The sequence below is a fragment of the Chrysemys picta genome, chromosome 1 (genome assembly GCF_011386835.1).
Source record: "Chrysemys picta bellii isolate R12L10 chromosome 1, ASM1138683v2, whole genome shotgun sequence".
In the NCBI taxonomy this organism is placed as follows: Eukaryota; Metazoa; Chordata; order Testudines; family Emydidae; genus Chrysemys; species Chrysemys picta.
The window spans coordinates 231,204,171-231,221,756 of NC_088791.1; the positions used below are offsets into that span (position 1 = coordinate 231,204,171).

The 17,586-nt window shown below is 43.7% G+C and overlaps 3 protein-coding genes across 13 annotated transcripts in view; 2 read left to right on the top strand and 1 right to left on the bottom strand.

The window, feature by feature from the left end:
• Positions 1-933, top strand: part of ASMTL (acetylserotonin O-methyltransferase like) — a 56,150-nt gene extending 55,217 nt beyond the window's left edge. For all 7 annotated transcript variants that reach the window (XM_008167396.4, XM_042845648.2, XM_042845649.2 and 4 more), the window contains one exon: positions 724-933. The gene's annotated coding sequence lies outside the window, so the exon portion shown is untranslated. The remainder of the gene's footprint in view (positions 1-723) is intronic.
• Positions 934-4,166: 3,233 nt separating this feature from the next.
• SLC25A6 (solute carrier family 25 member 6) lies at positions 4,167-9,350 on the top strand. The gene is made up of 4 exons (XM_005283262.4): positions 4,167-4,876; positions 6,395-6,881; positions 8,045-8,185; positions 8,686-9,350. Exons 1-4 carry the CDS (start codon positions 4,766-4,768, stop codon positions 8,841-8,843), a joined length of 897 nt encoding a protein of 298 aa, XP_005283319.2. The 5' UTR covers positions 4,167-4,765; the 3' UTR covers positions 8,844-9,350.
• Positions 8,769-17,586, bottom strand: part of LOC101938142 (granulocyte-macrophage colony-stimulating factor receptor subunit alpha-like) — a 111,205-nt gene continuing 102,387 nt past the window's right edge. For all 5 annotated transcript variants that reach the window (XR_010597666.1, XM_065580793.1, XM_065580791.1 and 2 more), the window contains one exon: positions 8,769-17,549. Coding sequence is in view for 4 of the 5 variants with exons in the window: in XM_065580793.1 (XP_065436865.1) it covers positions 17,472-17,549 (78 nt within the window). In the remaining variant the exon portion in view is untranslated. The remainder of the gene's footprint in view (positions 17,550-17,586) is intronic.

A 17,586-nucleotide genomic window follows, 5' to 3' on the forward strand; every position in this document is an offset into this window, starting at 1 on the left:
AAAAACCTTCAAAGGTAGACAGACAGCAGTATTTTATATTCAGCAGAATACAGTGTAAATCACTTGCTAAATCTTACAACTAAAACAATTCACATTGGGGTTCAGGCCCTCAACATTTTTCTAATCTATTTATCATAGACAATACAAAATCCTGTCTCTTATTTTCTAAACCTTAAAACAAAGAAATGTATATTTAACTAGAGTGCCTAATTTCTAATACATATAGGAAACCATAGTAGACATTATAATTTATCCTAAAACAAAAGGGTTACCATAATCAGTCATAAGGATTGTTTTGGTCTGTCATTCCTTTCTGCTATTCAAAAAAGGTGTCTGGCAGGATGAAATCAAATCATACATTAATTCTCATAGTACAATTATAAAATCCTGCTCCTAAAGGTGGCATTACCCCTATTTCTTCCGCACAAACACTCCCCAACCCAGGTCCACCAGATCTAAGCCCACCTCTCACGGAAATAGAGGTGATCTAGCCCGATGGTATGTGTCCCCTGGATCTTGTGAAAGAAAATGGCATTGTTTTCTCTACAAGGAGCTAATGTATACAGTATATACTCATTTTGGTCTAGTAACTCGAGAGTACATCTGAAATGCAAAATTAGACCACTAGTATTATTTTTTATGCAATTTTATGTGGCCATTGTAATTCTTCTTAATTTGATCACAGATTAGTATTATGGTTTTTTTTTTTTTTTTTTTAATTAGGCGTGGAATTTTGCTGGCTGAAATGGTGTTGGATGATGAGAAGAAAAGAAGGAGCACAGCTTTCCTGCAGTCCTTGAACATGCTTGTCCAGATAGATGGAAAGGAGAGGAGTAGCTCCGAATATAGATGTTTACTGGAACACCATGGCTTCACAAATGTAGAAATTAAACTGACAGGAAATGTGTTTTGTCTTCTGCACTAAGAAATAAAGAAGTGTTCTGGTTTTTATTGCCAAATAACATATCAGCAATCGCACCTGATGATTTTTATTATAGGATTGGTTTCCCATCAACAGCTTATGCAAGAGATATGTGACTTTGGAAGCTTTCTGAAACTACTTCAATAATTGAGAGCGATTATATCCATTCCAAAATGTGAGTAAAATGCCAGAGGCAGGGCTGGCTCCAGGCACCAGCGCAGGAAGCAGGTGCTTGGGGTGGCCAATGAAAAGGGGCAGCATGTCCCTGTCTTCGGCAGCGGGTCCCTCGGTCCCTTTTGGAGGGAAGGACTGACCGCCGAATTGCCGCCGAAGAATGAAGCGGCACGGTAGAGCTGCCGCCGAAGTGCCGCCCATTGTGGCTTTATCTTTTTCTTCGCCGCTTGGGGCAGCAAAAAAGCTGGAGCCGGCCCTGGCCAGAAGCTACCCTCTTCACTTGGCAGCAGTAATGCTCTGTCTTCATTGAATTGCTAGTACTTTTTAAAGTTACCCCATATTCAGAAGACATACCAACAGTCATACAATAATTTTGGCATTGCTAATGAACTACTTTGTTTCTTTGTGTTGTGTAGGCTGGCCTTATTTCTAGACCAGAACATGCTGCCGTTCCCCCCACCAACTCTCTCCCTTGGATGTTAGTGCGGCTCTCCACGTTCTTCTTCGTGTTTGCTCATGTCAATTCCATTCTAGATGTGTGCACACACCCCACCATATTTTTATTTTAAAAAACTAATAAATTCCATACAAAACATATTAGAAGAAGTTTAAATTGCATGCTTAAGCATCAGAGCGGGTTTTTGTTTTCCTTTTTCGGTGGGGAAGAGGAGTTGGGTGGAAAATGCCAATTTGATTAAACCAAAACTTTTCATGGGTATGTATCAGTTTCAATTAAATTTTCACTGGGAAAAGGGTTCATGGTCCAGGATGAACTTTCTAGTTAAAGTATGTGTACCTTCCCCTCCCCCTACCATAGCCAATATCCAAAGGGTTTTCAAACTGGGGGTCGACAGCCCTCAGGGGGTTGGGAGGTTATTACATGGGGGGTCATGAGCTGTCAGCCTCCACCCCAGACCCCGCTTTGCATCTAGCATTTATAATGGTGTTATAAATATATTTAAGTGTTTTTAATTTATAAGTGGGGGTCGCACTCAGAGGCTTGCTATGTGAAAGGGGTCACCAGTACAATATCCCAATTGTTAGGGTATTTAGCTGTGAAGCAGATGCAGGTTCAGGTCCCTGCTCTGCCTGAAAAAGGTTGCATATGCCACCCTTGTGCATGTGTATTGATCCAGCAGCAACTAGATCTGTATGGGCACTGGAGTCTGCTCCTGTGAATTTAGTTACAAGAGCAGGTCCTAAAATAGCATATAATTTCCTTAACATTCTTAGATGCATATAGAGCATCTTGTTATGACACTTTAGGATAAAAGGGCACTGTCATTTTGAAATGTAGTCAACTACATAAATGAGTTAACAGTTGTTTCATGGGCTGCAATTTTTGTGGATATTCACTCATACTTCCCTGGTTTTAATTTTTTTTTCTTTGTTTCATGTTGTATGAAAGGTCAACACAAAGGACAAGTAAAAATTATTAGAGGGAAAAGAATTAAACTAGCTATACACAACGTGCTGTCGAATGCACAGCTGAAAAAATAAAGGTTTTTTTTGTCTAATCTCTTTCAGATATAATCTAATTTTACATGTTTCTTTTAAAAATAGGTATAATGTCAGACAGAAGTGTGGCTTGTAAGTTTGCAATATACTTTCAGCATACAATAAAGAGGAACATGGGAACTGATAGCATGTACAGGGTGCATAAGTTTGCAGTAAAGGCCCAGCCCTGGTCTACAGTAAAAACTTATGTCAGTATAACTACATTGCTCAGTCAGGGCAACGCAATGACACCGACCAAACTCCCAGTTTAGACAGCGCTATGTCAATGAGAGGGATTCTCCCCGCTGACACAGCTACTGCCTCTCGGGGAAGTGAAATACCTACACCGATGGGAGAAACACTCCAGTTGGCATAGGCAGCATTTTCACTAAGCACAGCAGAGCAGCTGCACCGGTGCAGCTGTGCCGCTGCAGGACTAAGTGTAGACAAGCTCTATGGAGGCAGATCTCTACTGCCATGTAGAATCCACTGTGTTGTTTTATATTCAAGTAATCCACAATCTTAATAATAATTCATTGCTAGTAATTTAACAACAGTCTTTATTAGCTACATTGTTAACATATATACAGAGCATTTTAACTCCAGGCAATCTATCAGCCTAACCTAAAATCAACAGCTTCATGCAACTGTCAGTTCCCACACCATGAAGAATCTATTCATTCTCTTAAAACCAGTTACACCACACCCACACCGAGTTCACTGCAGGTCAAACCCGTAAATTAGCTTTCTGGGTAAGTGTTTCATCTCTGAACTGCACTGAAGAAAATATTCACAGTTCACCTAGTTTCATGGTCAACTGGATCATCCTCTGAATTGAATAACTTTGCTGATAAAGCATATCAGATATATAGTTTACTGCCTCACCCCCGAATTGCATCTAAAGCTGTGCTGGTGGTGGAAAAGAAAATGTATATACTACATGGCTGCTGACAAAACTATTAAATTGCATATCTTAGAAAGAAAAAAGGTTATCAATTGCAAAGTATAATTTAATACATATGTGGCCTTTATGACAATTAAATTAATGTAGGTATTTAAGGTTATAGAAAAAATTGTATACTGTATTTTTTTAAATAATGTGATTAAAGATTGCACCACAACGTACAGGCACAAGGAGAAAGAATTAACGTTGCATGTGCAACCTTAACATTTAACTGTGCAGCCTCACCAGTCTCACAATGAAGCATTTTTTTCCCAATTAAATAAATACATAACATGATTCTCAGATTTATGTGGCCATTTTGTTAAAAAATTATATTTTAACCTTTGGTGACACCGAAAGGCATGGGCAATGACAACTATAATGAGGCAGAAGAGTCATGAAGACAAAAGGAGGAGCAAATGGGAGGCTGTGTTTTTTTTTCTTTTCTTTTGGCATTAAAATGCTTCTCTACTCCATCTGTTGCCCCATAAATCAATGGGGCTGGTCAGCGTGGGTAAGGCTGGCAGAAACGGGAGCTACATAAATAACCGAGGAAGGATTCCTAGCCCGTTTAACGTGAGATTAGAAGCAGCCAGCGCGTTGCTAGCTGCTCTGTCACTCTGTTGAGACAGCAGCGTTTCAAACGGAGAGATGGAGAAATTGCACATCTGGCGGACGAGGGAAGCAGCTGCAAATCAGCCACGTAAGCCGCCTTCCCCGTGTGCCACACTACGGGGGAGGGCGCCCAGCGGCTTGTGAAATGCGGCGCTGATCCGGCACCTAACGAGGAGGAGCAGCAGCCGCGGAGGTGCGAGCAGGTGCCTGCCGGGCAGGGAGGGGAGCGGGCAGGACGCGACAGCCAGGCCGGAAAGCTGCGCTCTAGGCGCCAGGGCGGTGCTGCATTAGAGCGGCGGCGGTGTCTGCCAAGACTTGTCTGTCACCAGCCTCAGCCCCAGGCCGGGGAGCGCGCGCGGCGGGGCAGGGCTTGCGCCGTCAGGTTGAAACAGACACGTCACAGCGACCGCGCGACGCGGCCGGAAGCGGGGGCCCGAGCAGAACTGCAGGGCGGCCCCGCCTCTCTGCAGCCGGGTGTCCAATGGCGCGTCGGGGGCGGGCCCGGCGGGCTAGGGCGTTTAGCGCATGCGCGGAGACAATCCTGCCCTTTTTTTTGGTCTGTGCGTGGCTGCTGCGGCGGTTTTTTTCCCAGCGGCTCCCGGCTCAGCACGAACATGGCGGACCAGGCCCTCTCCTTCGCCAAGGACTTCCTGGCGGGCGGCGTGGCCGCGGCCATCAGCAAAACCGCAGTGGCGCCCATCGAGCGGGTCAAGCTGTTGCTCCAGGTCAGCGGCGCGCGGGAGCCTGAGGGAGGGCGTGTGGCCGGGGCTGAGGCGGGAGAGAGGGGGGCAGCGGCGCGTGACCTCCCGTCACACAGCGCGCGTGCACTAAGGGGCGCAAGGCGCTGGGCCCGCTGTGGACCCAGCGCGTCCGTCTCGCGCCTTTGCCGCCGCCGCAGCAACAACAACGGGCTTGGGAGCTCGTTCGCTCCAGCCAGGACTAGTAGCCGGTTACTAGAGCGGCTGGAGGTCACGTGGAGGGAGGGCGCGCGGAGGAGCGGAAGCCAGTTCTTCCGCTATGCGACGCGTTTGGAGGAGGGGCCTGGCGCGCGAGGAAGGCGCGTGGGGCGGGGTTGGGGGGGGTGTATGTGTGGAGGCGGCTCGCTGCGTCCCACTCCCAGCGAACTGCTGGCGCCTGCTCGCTGGGGCTGAGGCGGCCACTCCTGGAGTATTGAGTCACGTGACGGCGGGTGGCGTGGGGGGTGGGCACCCGGCGGCGGACTCCTCCCTGCCCCGTCTGTCGTCGGAGCCCTGGCGGCGCGTGGCCTGGCCGGGCCCCCGTCGCCATGGACACTCCTCCCGAGGGCCGCCGTGGGCGCGCGCCCTTAGCTCCCGCGCGCTGCTTGGGGGGAGCGAGTCCAATGGCCGTTTGCGGGACCGGTGACCTCGGCGCGACCCTGCCGACCGCCCGCTGCGGTGTTTGCCGGGCAACGGCCTCTGGGTGTCGGGTCTGGCTTCGTTGGGCTCCAGGGCCCCAGCCTGGGGCCGATCGCTTCGCCCCGGTTCCTCCGCCCCCGGTCGGGTCAACAACGCCGGCCTAAGGCACCGGGAAATTAGCGATGGGGCCATAGAGCTCCCCGGGAGACTGACACGGGGCGGCGGCGGCGGCGGCGGCTCCCTTTATTCGAAGTTAGTCGCTTACGTTAAATGTTTCAACTACAAATCTCCTCTCGAACATTTGATTTTCAACATTGTGAGATCACCACCCAGCAGCGAGTTTCCCCAGTTATCTGTCCGCCAGCCTAGGCAGGCGGCGGATCTGTGATGGCAAATAAACAAGTAGAAAATTTTAAACCTTGGACCTAGGCCCAACCATTTTTCTGACGGAGTTCACCTTTTCAGTTTTTCTCTATGAACATAAATAAGTCACATCCACTTTAATTACTGAGTTGTGTTGACCTGGAGGGACTTCCAGTATTTGTACAAGCAGAAAGCTTTTATTATAATTGTACTAATAAATAGAAAATTCTATCCATAGTCTCCAGTTATGAAAGAATTTCTGATTTCTAGATATTTACAATCACTTTTGAAAATGTACAGTAAAGTTGACTTGTGATGGGTGAAGGGTTCAATAAATGATCTTTGGACCAGTCATTCAAACTTAGTGATGACCCTTACTGCTGTTCTAGCGTGAGTATGGATAAACAGTTTGAACTACTAATATTGATTTGTACACGTAGTGTTTATTGGATATGTGATCAAAATAATAAATGTATTAATTTTTTTTTTTTTTTTTTTTTACAGGTACAACATGCAAGTAAACAAATTGCTGCTGACAAACAGTACAAGGGTATCATTGATTGCGTAGTGCGTATCCCAAAGGAGCAAGGAATGCTGTCCTTTTGGCGTGGAAATTTGGCAAATGTCATCAGATATTTTCCCACTCAGGCTCTCAATTTTGCTTTCAAGGATAAGTATAAGCAGGTGTTCTTAGGAGGAGTGGACAAGCACACTCAATTTTGGAGGTATTTTGCTGGTAACCTGGCCTCTGGTGGTGCAGCTGGTGCCACTTCTCTCTGCTTCGTCTATCCCTTGGATTTTGCAAGAACCCGTTTGGCTGCTGATGTTGGAAAAGCTGGTGCTGACAGAGAATTCAGAGGTCTGGGGGACTGTCTAGTCAAAATTACCAAGTCTGATGGTCTGCGTGGCTTATATCAAGGGTTCAATGTATCTGTGCAGGGTATCATCATCTATAGAGCTGCCTACTTTGGAATCTATGATACAGCAAAAGGTAACTTTTATAGGGGGACCTGGAAAGTTGCACAGGCAACCTTAATTTGGGGCATTTCCTAACTTTTGAGTGCTTGACTGCAATATGAAAGCTTTAATGTAGCTTTTTGTATATAATTTCATTCTGTGCTATTGATTTGGAGATGCATATAAGTCTGTGATAATTTGTTATTTTATTGGAGCCATTAGTATCAGCCTGCTTCTAGTTACTGGCGCCACTACTTGTTTTATTGTTAGTCAAACTACCTTCCAGCATTAAAGACCTAAGTGTAGAATCTTGCTATCCTGTCAATGTTTAGTACAATACTAGAGAAAATACTGTTTACATCTTTTAAAAATGTAGAATGTTATTTGTGGATTGACAAAGTATTTGTGGACTACATATGGTGATAGAGCAGCTTACCACACTTTTAGCAGAAACAAGTTCCAATAATGGGATAGAGTAGCTTCAATTTTTTTGACTTGATGGATTACTGAGGCATATCACTGCTATCACAGTAATACAGGTTATATTTCACTTAAACAAGTTAGTGTTTTTTATGGGCTACTTCAGCAAACTTTACTCTAAAGGCTATGAATATTTGACCTCCCCTCCTTCCCCCTTCTACTTTTCAGTCTCAAAAGTTTCCAAAATATTCTAAAAACAACATATTTCAAATCCTTGGGCGATTCATTGATAAAAATACTTTTTCTAATCCGCTATAAGGGGGGAGGGATAGCTCAGTGGTTTGAGCATTGGCCTGCTAAACCCAGGGTTGTGAGTTCAATCCTTGAGGGGGCCACTTGGGGATCTGGGGCAAAATCAGTACTTGGTCCTGCTAGTGAAGGCAGGGGGCTGGACTTGATGACATTTTAAGGTCCCTTCCAGTTCTAGGAGGTAGGATATCTCCATTATATTATTATTATTATATCCATTATATTATTATTATTATAAAAACAAAAGCACTTTATTAATTTAAATTTCTGAAACAGAACATTAACGATCTTTGGAAGAGAGATGTAAGTGTGGTCATGGTGCAACATTTCATGCATTGCCATCCTTATAGTAGACTGAGTTTCTTTCTCTTGTAAAACTTTGAATGACAGCTGCTTTTGTAAAATGTGAGAGTTTGAGGAGGGAGTGGGTATAAAATTAGAAGTTATGTTATGGTGTCTTTATTGCAGGCATGCTCCCAGATCCCAGAAACACTCACATTGTGATAAGCTGGATGATTGCACAAACAGTGACTTCTGTGGCTGGTATTGTCTCCTATCCTTTTGATACAGTGCGGCGTCGAATGATGATGCAGTCAGGACGTAAAGGAGGTATGGTCTTGATATTTATTAGTCTAAAACTTTTTTGTTCTGCAGTTTAGCAATGGTAATGATACTTGCCAGTGCTTTTGACTTAGTGCAAAAGCTGGTAACTTCAGTTTATTTTTTGAGCAGTATTTAATTTTCTTAGAACAAAACCATCAACATATTTTATATAGTGTGAAACTTATTGTCTTACGCAATGATTGTCATAAGGATTTAAAATCACAAGACTAGCTTTTAGGGAACTAGTACTTTGTAATATTTACAAATGAGTTTGGTACATGTATCGAGGATGCTGTTTTTATGTAGGGCAGTGTTTGATCTTTATGTGGTATGGGTAATTGGCAAATAGGTAACGCCACATGGACAATTACAGCTTCATGATCATTTACTGTCTCAGTTAGGTTTTAATAAAATTGAAGTTTTCCCATTATAACATTAAGTTGCAGTTAAGAAAAATACTGAAGCAAATAATCTAAATTGGGGGCGGGAATTTCATTTCTCCACAGCTGATATCATGTACTCTGGAACAATTGACTGTTGGAAGAAGATCGCAAGGGATGAAGGAGGAAAAGCTTTTTTCAAGGGTGCATGGTCCAACGTTCTCCGAGGCATGGGTGGTGCTTTTGTGCTCGTGCTGTACGATGAATTAAAGAAAGTAATTTAAAAACAGCCTAACTAGAATTGGTAACCAAGTTGAGCAGATCATGTAGAATAACTTTACCATTATGGACCATTGACCTTCAAGAAATTCCTTTGTTGTCTTATTTATCGGGGTCAGATCACGTTGGTAGATGGGGCTAGAAACTTATCGAGGGAACTGATCCATTTCAAGATTGCCTTTTTTTGCAGACACTGAAACTGACAGTTCAGCATACTGAATTTTCTGTATCAGTGTTGGGATATCAGTGGCAGTAGTTCTGGGTCTACAGAAGCAGTTTGCGCAAAGAAAGTTGTGGGGTTTTTTTCTATATTTGCCCTCCGATCACTCTCTAGTTTCCTGTCTTATAGGACCATAAAACTGTTTGCGTATTTGTTTAACAAATCATGTCTATTCCACTTGTACTTAAGCACTCTGTACCATTTTGCACAGCTGAACCTTTAGCAAGTATGTTCTTTTAAATTGGGGCATTTTGCTGTAAAACAATAAATATACTTACTCTGTTGAAACTAATTATATTGAAGCTTTGGCTCTCCCGGGGAACTTTTGCAAACATCTTTTCATAAGAACATTCCAGTTTCACCTTATACCTTCACTGCTTGAACCAGCACATTACAACCTGGTACATTCGTATTATCTCTCTAAACAGGGTTAGGTCTGGTAAATGGTTGGCTGGGACATTTCCATGGAAGATATAGGTGCTGTACACAATGGTGTCATGAAGTGGCAAACTTCCATCATTCATTCAATTCTCTGTGCTTAATATAAAGAGTATACTGTGCTACTGGAGGTGGCTTTTTGGATGAGTTTGTCTTGGCTTGGGTCTCAGCTACCTGGTCCCTAGTGTAAAGTCATTTCTGTTGTAGCAGCTTAAAAGTCCCAAACAGGGATTTAAATTCCATTCTGCTAGTAAATCACTACTGCAGTGTGATCTCAAACTATGCTCTAATTCTGACTCTGTTTCATATATACTTTGCATGTTTGTAAATGATTGCAAAAGGTGCAAGGCAGCTAAGAATCAAGCCCTAAAAAATAAAAGGCAAGGGAGTATTAGTTTTTTATGTGTTTGTTTTTAAATAACCAAGCTTTTCACCAAGACCTAAATATGTGTTAAGTTGGGTGACCTGTCCACATTTCACTGTAAAGGCATTACTGTTCCCGGTAAGCAATGACTGCTTGAAAATACTTATGTATGTTCATAGTATCTGGTATCGCCCTTGGATTAGTTTTGATCAATGAATGCTTCAGAGGAAGGTGAAACTTAAATTGAGCTTAAATTTGTTTTGGGATAACATTTGTAGGGGAGGGAGACGCTTGATTTCCATAGTAATCTAAAGGACTGTGTAGAATACTTGAAGTGGAAAGGCTATAAAAGAACTGTAACAGGCAGACTTAATTTCCTTGGTGGAGGAGCTGTGTATGGCCAGCATAAGCCATCTGTACTTTAATCGCCCCCTCTTGCTGTAATGGTTCAGCCCCTATAAAACACTCTACAGCACAGAAGTAATTTAGATCATTCGTTCCCCTTGTCATCCAGGCTGTGCCTTCTCTGCTTAGCCCTGTGCTAAGTGCAGCAAAGAATCTGTCCACAGATATCTAGTCTTGTCATTCACACAACAAGTTTTTGTTTTTCTCAGTACAGTATAAATAACTTTTTTTGGGGGAAAGCTGTGTTTTCTGCATCAATGGCATGGTTTACTAGTCAATTATATTTGTCCAAATACACCAAAGGCAATTTGTGTTGCGCATTATTACTGATGGCGTAACTTACATGTGTGACAAGCAAAATAGAACCTGCATGATCTTTATTATTGGGGACAATAGTGTGTGAGGAGTAAAGACCCTATATGGCTGTCAATCCCAAGTTGAATTGGCAGTTGTGGAAGGCAAATACTCCTTTTCATAATTGGCAGCATCGATATAATAAAGATAAACATGGAAACCTCTTTTTGTTCCTCTTACTGAGAAAAGTCATACTTTTTTATTGTTATCAGCTCTAAAATGGGTTGACCTTTTACATTTTTATGATGTACAGAGGCCTGATGTATTCCCCTCTTCCCTCCCCCCCCCCAAAAAAACCCCTGCTTTGTGAAGTAGAGAACATAGGAGGGAAACAGGAAAAAGAAAATAACATCCCCCACCTCCAAAAGCCTCAACCATTTCCCCCTCCTTCACAAATGGAAAAATATGTTGTGGTATGGTGTGAGGTCTTTTAAGACACAGGCACACTCCTCCAATGGGAAAAGGTTGGGAACCATTAATATAACCCAGGGGTGGGCAATAATTTTCATGGGGGGCCACTCCATGAATTTTGATATGTCCTCAGGGGCCACACTTTTCTACTATGTTAATGGAAGAGGTTCAGGTCTGGGAGGGAGTTTGGGTGCAGGAGGGAGCTCTGGGCTGGTGCAGTGTTGGGGTTTGAGCTCTGGGAGGGAGTTTGGTGCAGGAGGGGGTTCTGACCTGGGGTTGGGGTTCGGAAGGGGGTGTGAAGTGAAGGCTCTGGCTGGGAGGTGCTTATACAGGTGGCTCCCGGCTGGCAGTGCAGCAGGGCTTAGGCAGGCTTCCTGCAGGCTGTGGCCCCACGCTGCTCCCGGAAGTGGCTGGCTGCTGGCACCATGGCACATCTCTGCGTGCCCCTTGGTGGGAGGGGGGCAGCAGGTCTCCGTGTGCTGCTGGTGCCTGCAAGCATTGGCCCCGCAACTCCCATTAGCTGGTTTCCAGCTAATGGAAGCTGTGTGGATGAGGTGGGGGCAGTATACGGAGCCTCCTCCCACCTCCCCCGCCAGAGGCATGCAGAGCCATGCCAGCAGCAGCCGGCCGCTTCCATGAGTGGCATGGGGCCACAGCAGCCAGGCAGCCTGCCTGAGCACCCCACTGCACCACGGGACTTTTAGCGACCTGGAGGTCACGAGGATGCAGCCAAAGAGCCTGGTGGGCCGGACAGAAATGTTAGACGGGCCAGATTTGTCCCATGGGCCGTATTTTGACCACCCCTGGTATAACCTATAGTATAACCCTGGGCACTAGTTGCTCAGGCCACTTGGTCTATGATTTAGCTAATGATATTTCCTCTGGAGGCTTGAGGTTCACAGACATTTCTCAGAGTTAAAGCTGGATTTCTTCCATTACCAGTTAGCCATTGATTTTAAGGTTTTTATGTAATGTAATCACATTCCTTAGATACATGGTACATCTTCCAGTAACAAACATGATTAACTCCTGTAGGTATTACTGCTAGCAAGTATGTTGGTTCTTATCTTGAACATACTTAATGGTGTTATTTCTCATACTAGTTTGTGCAGAGCTGGCAGCTCCTGTGGTGTTGGTTTCTCAGTTCAAGCTGCTGTTTCAGATGTCAAGACTTTTTAACTGCTTTAATAAGTAAACAGGATCCATCCTAGTTGCCTCCATTAGGGACCATTGGTAATGAAGGTGGAGAGAATACAAAAGGTACACTAAGTAATTGTCAGCACTCCACAGTAAGAAAAGACCAAAATCTGCTGCTAGCACTGGAGCAGCCACTATGATTGGAATGGTATTGAAATGTTTATATATTATATATTTTTATGTATTATATATATACTCAAACTAGAGGAGGGGACCCAATTTTTAAGGGAGTGTTGATGGAACTTGCATCTGCTTCATCTCTGCTGTAAATTACAGCCTGTATCACTTTTCATGCTTTCTATGATTCTTTATCATATTTAGCAACAGCAGCTTTGTGTGACTATACAGTATGGGAACATAGAACTCAAACAATAAATGAGACATTTAAAAACTTTTGTTTTCTGTATTATTGCAACAACCAATTTCTATTCAAATGTATCCAATCACAGTTTAAACTTAAAAAAAAAAATAGCCCTAGGAAAATGGACAGCAGTGAGAGGTTCAGAAATGTACACTCCAAAAGAGTTTATAATTGGAACTCACCTACTACTGCCATTACTCAGTCTTTTGGATCAGCTGTACATGCTAAATAATAGAAAATTTCAAAAAGTATAAAAACTAGCCAGTCTTCACAAAGCTGGCCTTTAAATATATCAATTATATGCATATTTAATACTTTCCTCCCTCTTAATTTTCACAGGACATTAGGAATCTTTTTTTTTTTTTTTTACCCTGGTTATATATGTACCAACTCAGTTTAATGGGAATAGGACATGCACCCTGAAAAATCAGGCCCTAGATATCTCAAGTTGGGCATCCAAAATTAGTGGACATGTGACCGTTTTAGCCTTATTTTTTTCTGCTCTCCAGTTGCACTTATGTAAAGAGGCTAGTAATACCACCTTTCTTCACTGACATGTTATGAAGATAAATGTGTTAATGTTTGTGAAACAGATGTAAGCACATGTTTAATACTGAGTTTTAAAAAAAAATGTTGAATAGCCATCAGCTCAGTGAGCAACATCTGTCTTGCACACCAAATGAACCTCTGGTCTTGTGGGAAAAATATAGAATATGATCATATCATTAAAGACTATCACAATACTTATGCACAAGGGGTCAAATTTAGGTTTGACAGGCAGCCTTTATTCAGGCATTTCCTTATTTATGAGTGCACTGCTTTGCAATGTATGTTAATTTTCTTTTAACAGTTGTATGAATTTCCTAGGTTTCAAAAACCAAAAAAACAAACTGAAAATAAACTTAACAAATTGAATTGTGTGGAACCATATAGACCCTTTACATGGGTTATAAGCAAAGACTGTAACCTTTAGATCCAGAACACTGATTTCTACCGCTTAAAATACAATGGAGTAACTGATAGCAGTTGCTGGTGGTGATTTTCTATGTGGACCAGCCCCAAAAGTGAGATGAGACACTTTGCCAGTGGGTTTCATAAATATTTGCTAGACAGCAGAAGAATGATCAGACTCAAGAATCTCTGATTCTAGTCCAGGCTCGGGGAGGGTGGGGGGAGTGTTCTCTAGTGGTTACAGACACTTTCCCTTTTTATTCTATCTGCCCCTGCCCTTAGAATGCACTCCTTCAGCTGGTCTCAATCCTTATCCCCATCCCTCCAAAGCCTGCCCCATTTCAACCCTGCTGCAGTACAGGCTCTCTCTGCCCTGGCCTATCCCCTCCTGGACCCTGTCTCTGCCCCCTCTCCATTCCAATCAGGCTGATTCCTCCTGGATGTCAGAGAGAGCACAGGAGAGTCTCCCTGCTCTCAGTTCCTGTGTCAGGCACCACAGTGTCTCCTAGCTGCTAGGAGGAAACTTACAGGAAAAGGCTGATGGAAGTAGAGCCACTTTAATAATTTATGAATACTGTATGTTGACCTAGTTATTAGGCTTAACCAAGAGATCTTTGATGACCTGAAACTTGAAAAAGAGTCATACAAAGAGTGGAAACTAGGTCTAATTACAAAGGATGAATATGATGTAAGCAAGGTCTGAATGAACTCTCCCCTGACAGCTGGGAGAGAGAGACTTCAGGAGCAAACTATTTGTACGAACACACCTACTCTGCTTAGATATCCAGCAGATAGTGTGGTGTTGCTCAAAGTGATCAACTTTGGCCGATGTTGGGTTACAAATCACTTTAGTAGTGAATACAGGGGAATGAAATGCTGTTATCGATGTTGTTGTCCTTGTATGAATAAAGGGGAGCAGGACTGTGATTAGGGTCCAAATGAGGGGGTCAGCCTCAGCTGAAAGGACCTCGTTAAGCCAGGTGCTCAAATGCCAGAGCCTTGTGAAAATAAAAGGGGTGGGGATAGGTATCCCAGCCAGGAGATGTGGACTCTCCTTAAGGGTCCCTGGTCTGGTTTAACTTGTTCCTCCCCAGTGTTTAAAAATCAAGCTAAATAGGCTTCATTAGGAGCCTTTTGTTATGCTAAGTACTCAATGAGAGCTGAAATCACTTGTGTTAGAGCAGTGTTTCTGCCCAACCTACTGAGAGCTTAAAAAAATCACTAAGAGACTGATCTACAGAGGTCACAGTAGAAAGGCAAGTGGCAGCAGAAGGTGACTGATGGGCGGCCGGAAGGAGTGACCAGTGAAAGTGGAAAGCAGTTGGCCGGCAAAAGTGGTGAGCAGTTGCCGGGCGGGAGGCAACAAAAAGCAGCGGCTGGCAGGGCGGCCAGGTGGTGAGGAGCAGCGGCTGGCAAGGTGGCCAGCCAGAGCAAGTGCTCAGATGGCGGAGCAAGCCAGGTGTCTTTTTTGCCAGGTGGGAGGTGGACTCATACAGATGCACCTCTGAACCCTGGGTCATCACTGACCAAGGACAACTACTGTGAGTGGGATATGGTGAGGGAGCAGAGAGGGGCACAGTAAAGGAACTTTTGGTTGTAGAACATGAGGCAGAAGACGCTGCCCCATGCACTCTGGGGGGGGGGGGGGGGGGAGTGTCCTGCTCACAGTTTTAGGTTTATGAATCCTGCTTGTGGCATTTTGCCTAATTATTGTTGAGTGACTTCTCTCCTTTCATTAAAAGTTTCTTTTCTACTCTCAGACTGTGTGCTTGCGAGTGGAGAAGTATTGTCTTTCAGGCACCCAGGGGTGATGTGTAATTTTCCCATGTTATTGGATGGAGGCTCAAGCTGGTTCTGTGTTGTATTGTGGAAAAGGAACCCCTAGATATTTAACCCTGCCCTGGCTGCTGCTGGTTCCACCTGTCAGAAGGGTTACAATTAAAAAAACCCAACACAAGCATATAGGGACAAAATTAGAAAGTTTAATCTCATTTTGTTTCTTGGCCTAACTAGGGACATAAAGTATAACAAGAAAACATTTTACAAATAAATTAGAAGCAAGAGAAAAACCAAGAACAGGGGTTGGTCCTGGGGCCGGTTTTGTTCAACATCTTTATTAATGATGATCTGGATGATGGGATGAATTGCACCCTCAGCAAGTTTGCAGATGACACTAAACTGGCGGAAGAGGTAGACACTAAACTGGCGGAGGGTAGGGATAGAGTCCGGAGTGACCTAGACAAATTGGATTGGGCCAAAAGAAATCTGATGGGGTTCAGCAAGGACAAGTGCAGAGTTCTGCACTTAGGAAGGAAGAATCCCATGCACCACTACAGGCTGGGGACCAACTGGCTAAGCAGCAGTTCTGCAGAAAAGGACCTGGGAATTACAGTGGATGAGAAGCTGGATATGAGTCAGCAGTGTGCCCTTGTTGCCAAGAAGGCCAATGGAACATTGGACTGTATTAGTAGGAGCATTGCCAGCAGAGCGAGGGAAGTGATTTTTCCCCTCTATTCGGCACTGGTGAGGCTACACCTGGAGTATTGTGTTCAGTTTTGGTCCCCCCACTACAGAAGGGATGTGGACAAATTGTAGAGAGTCCAGCGGAGGGCAACAAAAATGATTAGGGGGCTGGAGCACATGACTTATGAGCAGAGGCTGAGGGAACTAGGCTTATTTAGTCTGCAGAAGAGAAAAGTGAGGGGGGATTTGATAGCAGCCTTCAATTACCTGGAGCGGGGTTCCAAAGAGGATGGAGCAAGGCTGTTCTCAGTGGTGGCAGATGGCAGAACAAGGAGTAATGATCTAAAGTAGCAGTGCGGGAGGTCTAGGTTGGATATTAGGAAACACTATTTCACTAGGAGGGTGTTGAAGCACTGGAATGGGTTATCTGAGATGGTGGAATCTCCATCCTTAGAGGTTTTTAAGGCCTGGCTTGATAAAGCCTAGGCTGAGGTGATTTAGTTGGTGTTGGTCCTGCTTTGAGCAGGGGATTGGACTAGATGACCTCCTGAGGTCTCTTCCAACCCTAATATTCTATGATTCTATGGTAGGCCCACTATTCAATGAGGAGGGAAAGACAATAACAGAAAACACAGCAATGGCCCATGTATTAAATGGCTTTTTTGTTTCAGTTTTCACCAGAAAGGTTAGCAGCGATTGGACAACTAAAAGAGTGAACAGCAGTATAAATGGGATAGGATCTAAGTAAATGATCTTTGCAGCAGCATTCTGAATGGATAAAAGTGGGTAAAGGTTGCATTTCTTAATGCCAGAGAAAAATAATTATCAAGTCGTAAGATCATGAGGGCCTGCATTAGAATTTTAGCTGTGAGGATGGATAGAAAAAGATGTATCTTAGAGATGTTACGCAGAAAGAATCACCGAGATTTAGACATAGTCTGATGTGAGGACCTAAAGAAGTTTGGCTGCCAAACTCTTTAACAAGTCTATACTTAGCATGTGTGAACCATGATTTTTCAACGGTTAATAACTTGGCCAAATTTGGGTTGATATTCTTAAGGATGAATAAAGCACATTCCTGTCACCACAGCAACACCCCTGCTGAATTTCCACAGATTTCAAAGCAGGGAGGTACTAGAGATTGTCAATGAAAAGGTTGTAAGAGGTCTTTTAATACGGGCAAAATAACATTTTTTCCCCCTAAAGTTGTTCTAACAAATGACTGAAATGTTTTTTTTTTTAAACGCTCCAAGAATATTCACCCTCAAGCAGACATGCAGCATGGAAAAGCTTCTGTTCAAATGATTCAAATTTGACAAAGTTATAAGAAACTGAAAAAAGGGACTTATAACGTAAGTGTTAGGCAACATTTGTAGGGGAGAGAAAGAGAGCGAGTGTGCAAACATACAAAATTGCCATGAGGATTTGTAGTTGTTTGAGTTGGGGAATCCAAGTGCTTCATTTTGCTTTTAGAAGTTATTTAATTCTTCAACAGTAGTTATTTCTTCCGTTTCATATTTTGTGGGTGGTAGATCCATCCATTCCCTCTATTGAAGGAAGGGGAAAAAATCTGCCTTAGTATCA

Excerpts from the sequence above, each read along its gene's own strand:
- SLC25A6 (XM_005283262.4), top strand. The coding sequence starts at position 4,766 with ATGGCGGACCAGGCCCTCTCCTTCGCCAAGGACTTCCTGGCGGGCGGC. Across the intron at positions 4,877-6,394 it reads GGGTCAAGCTGTTGCTCCAG|GTACAACATGCAAGTAAACA; the intron begins GTCAGCGGCGCG and ends TTTTTTTTACAG. Across the intron at positions 6,882-8,044 it reads AATCTATGATACAGCAAAAG|GCATGCTCCCAGATCCCAGA; the intron begins GTAACTTTTATA and ends TCTTTATTGCAG.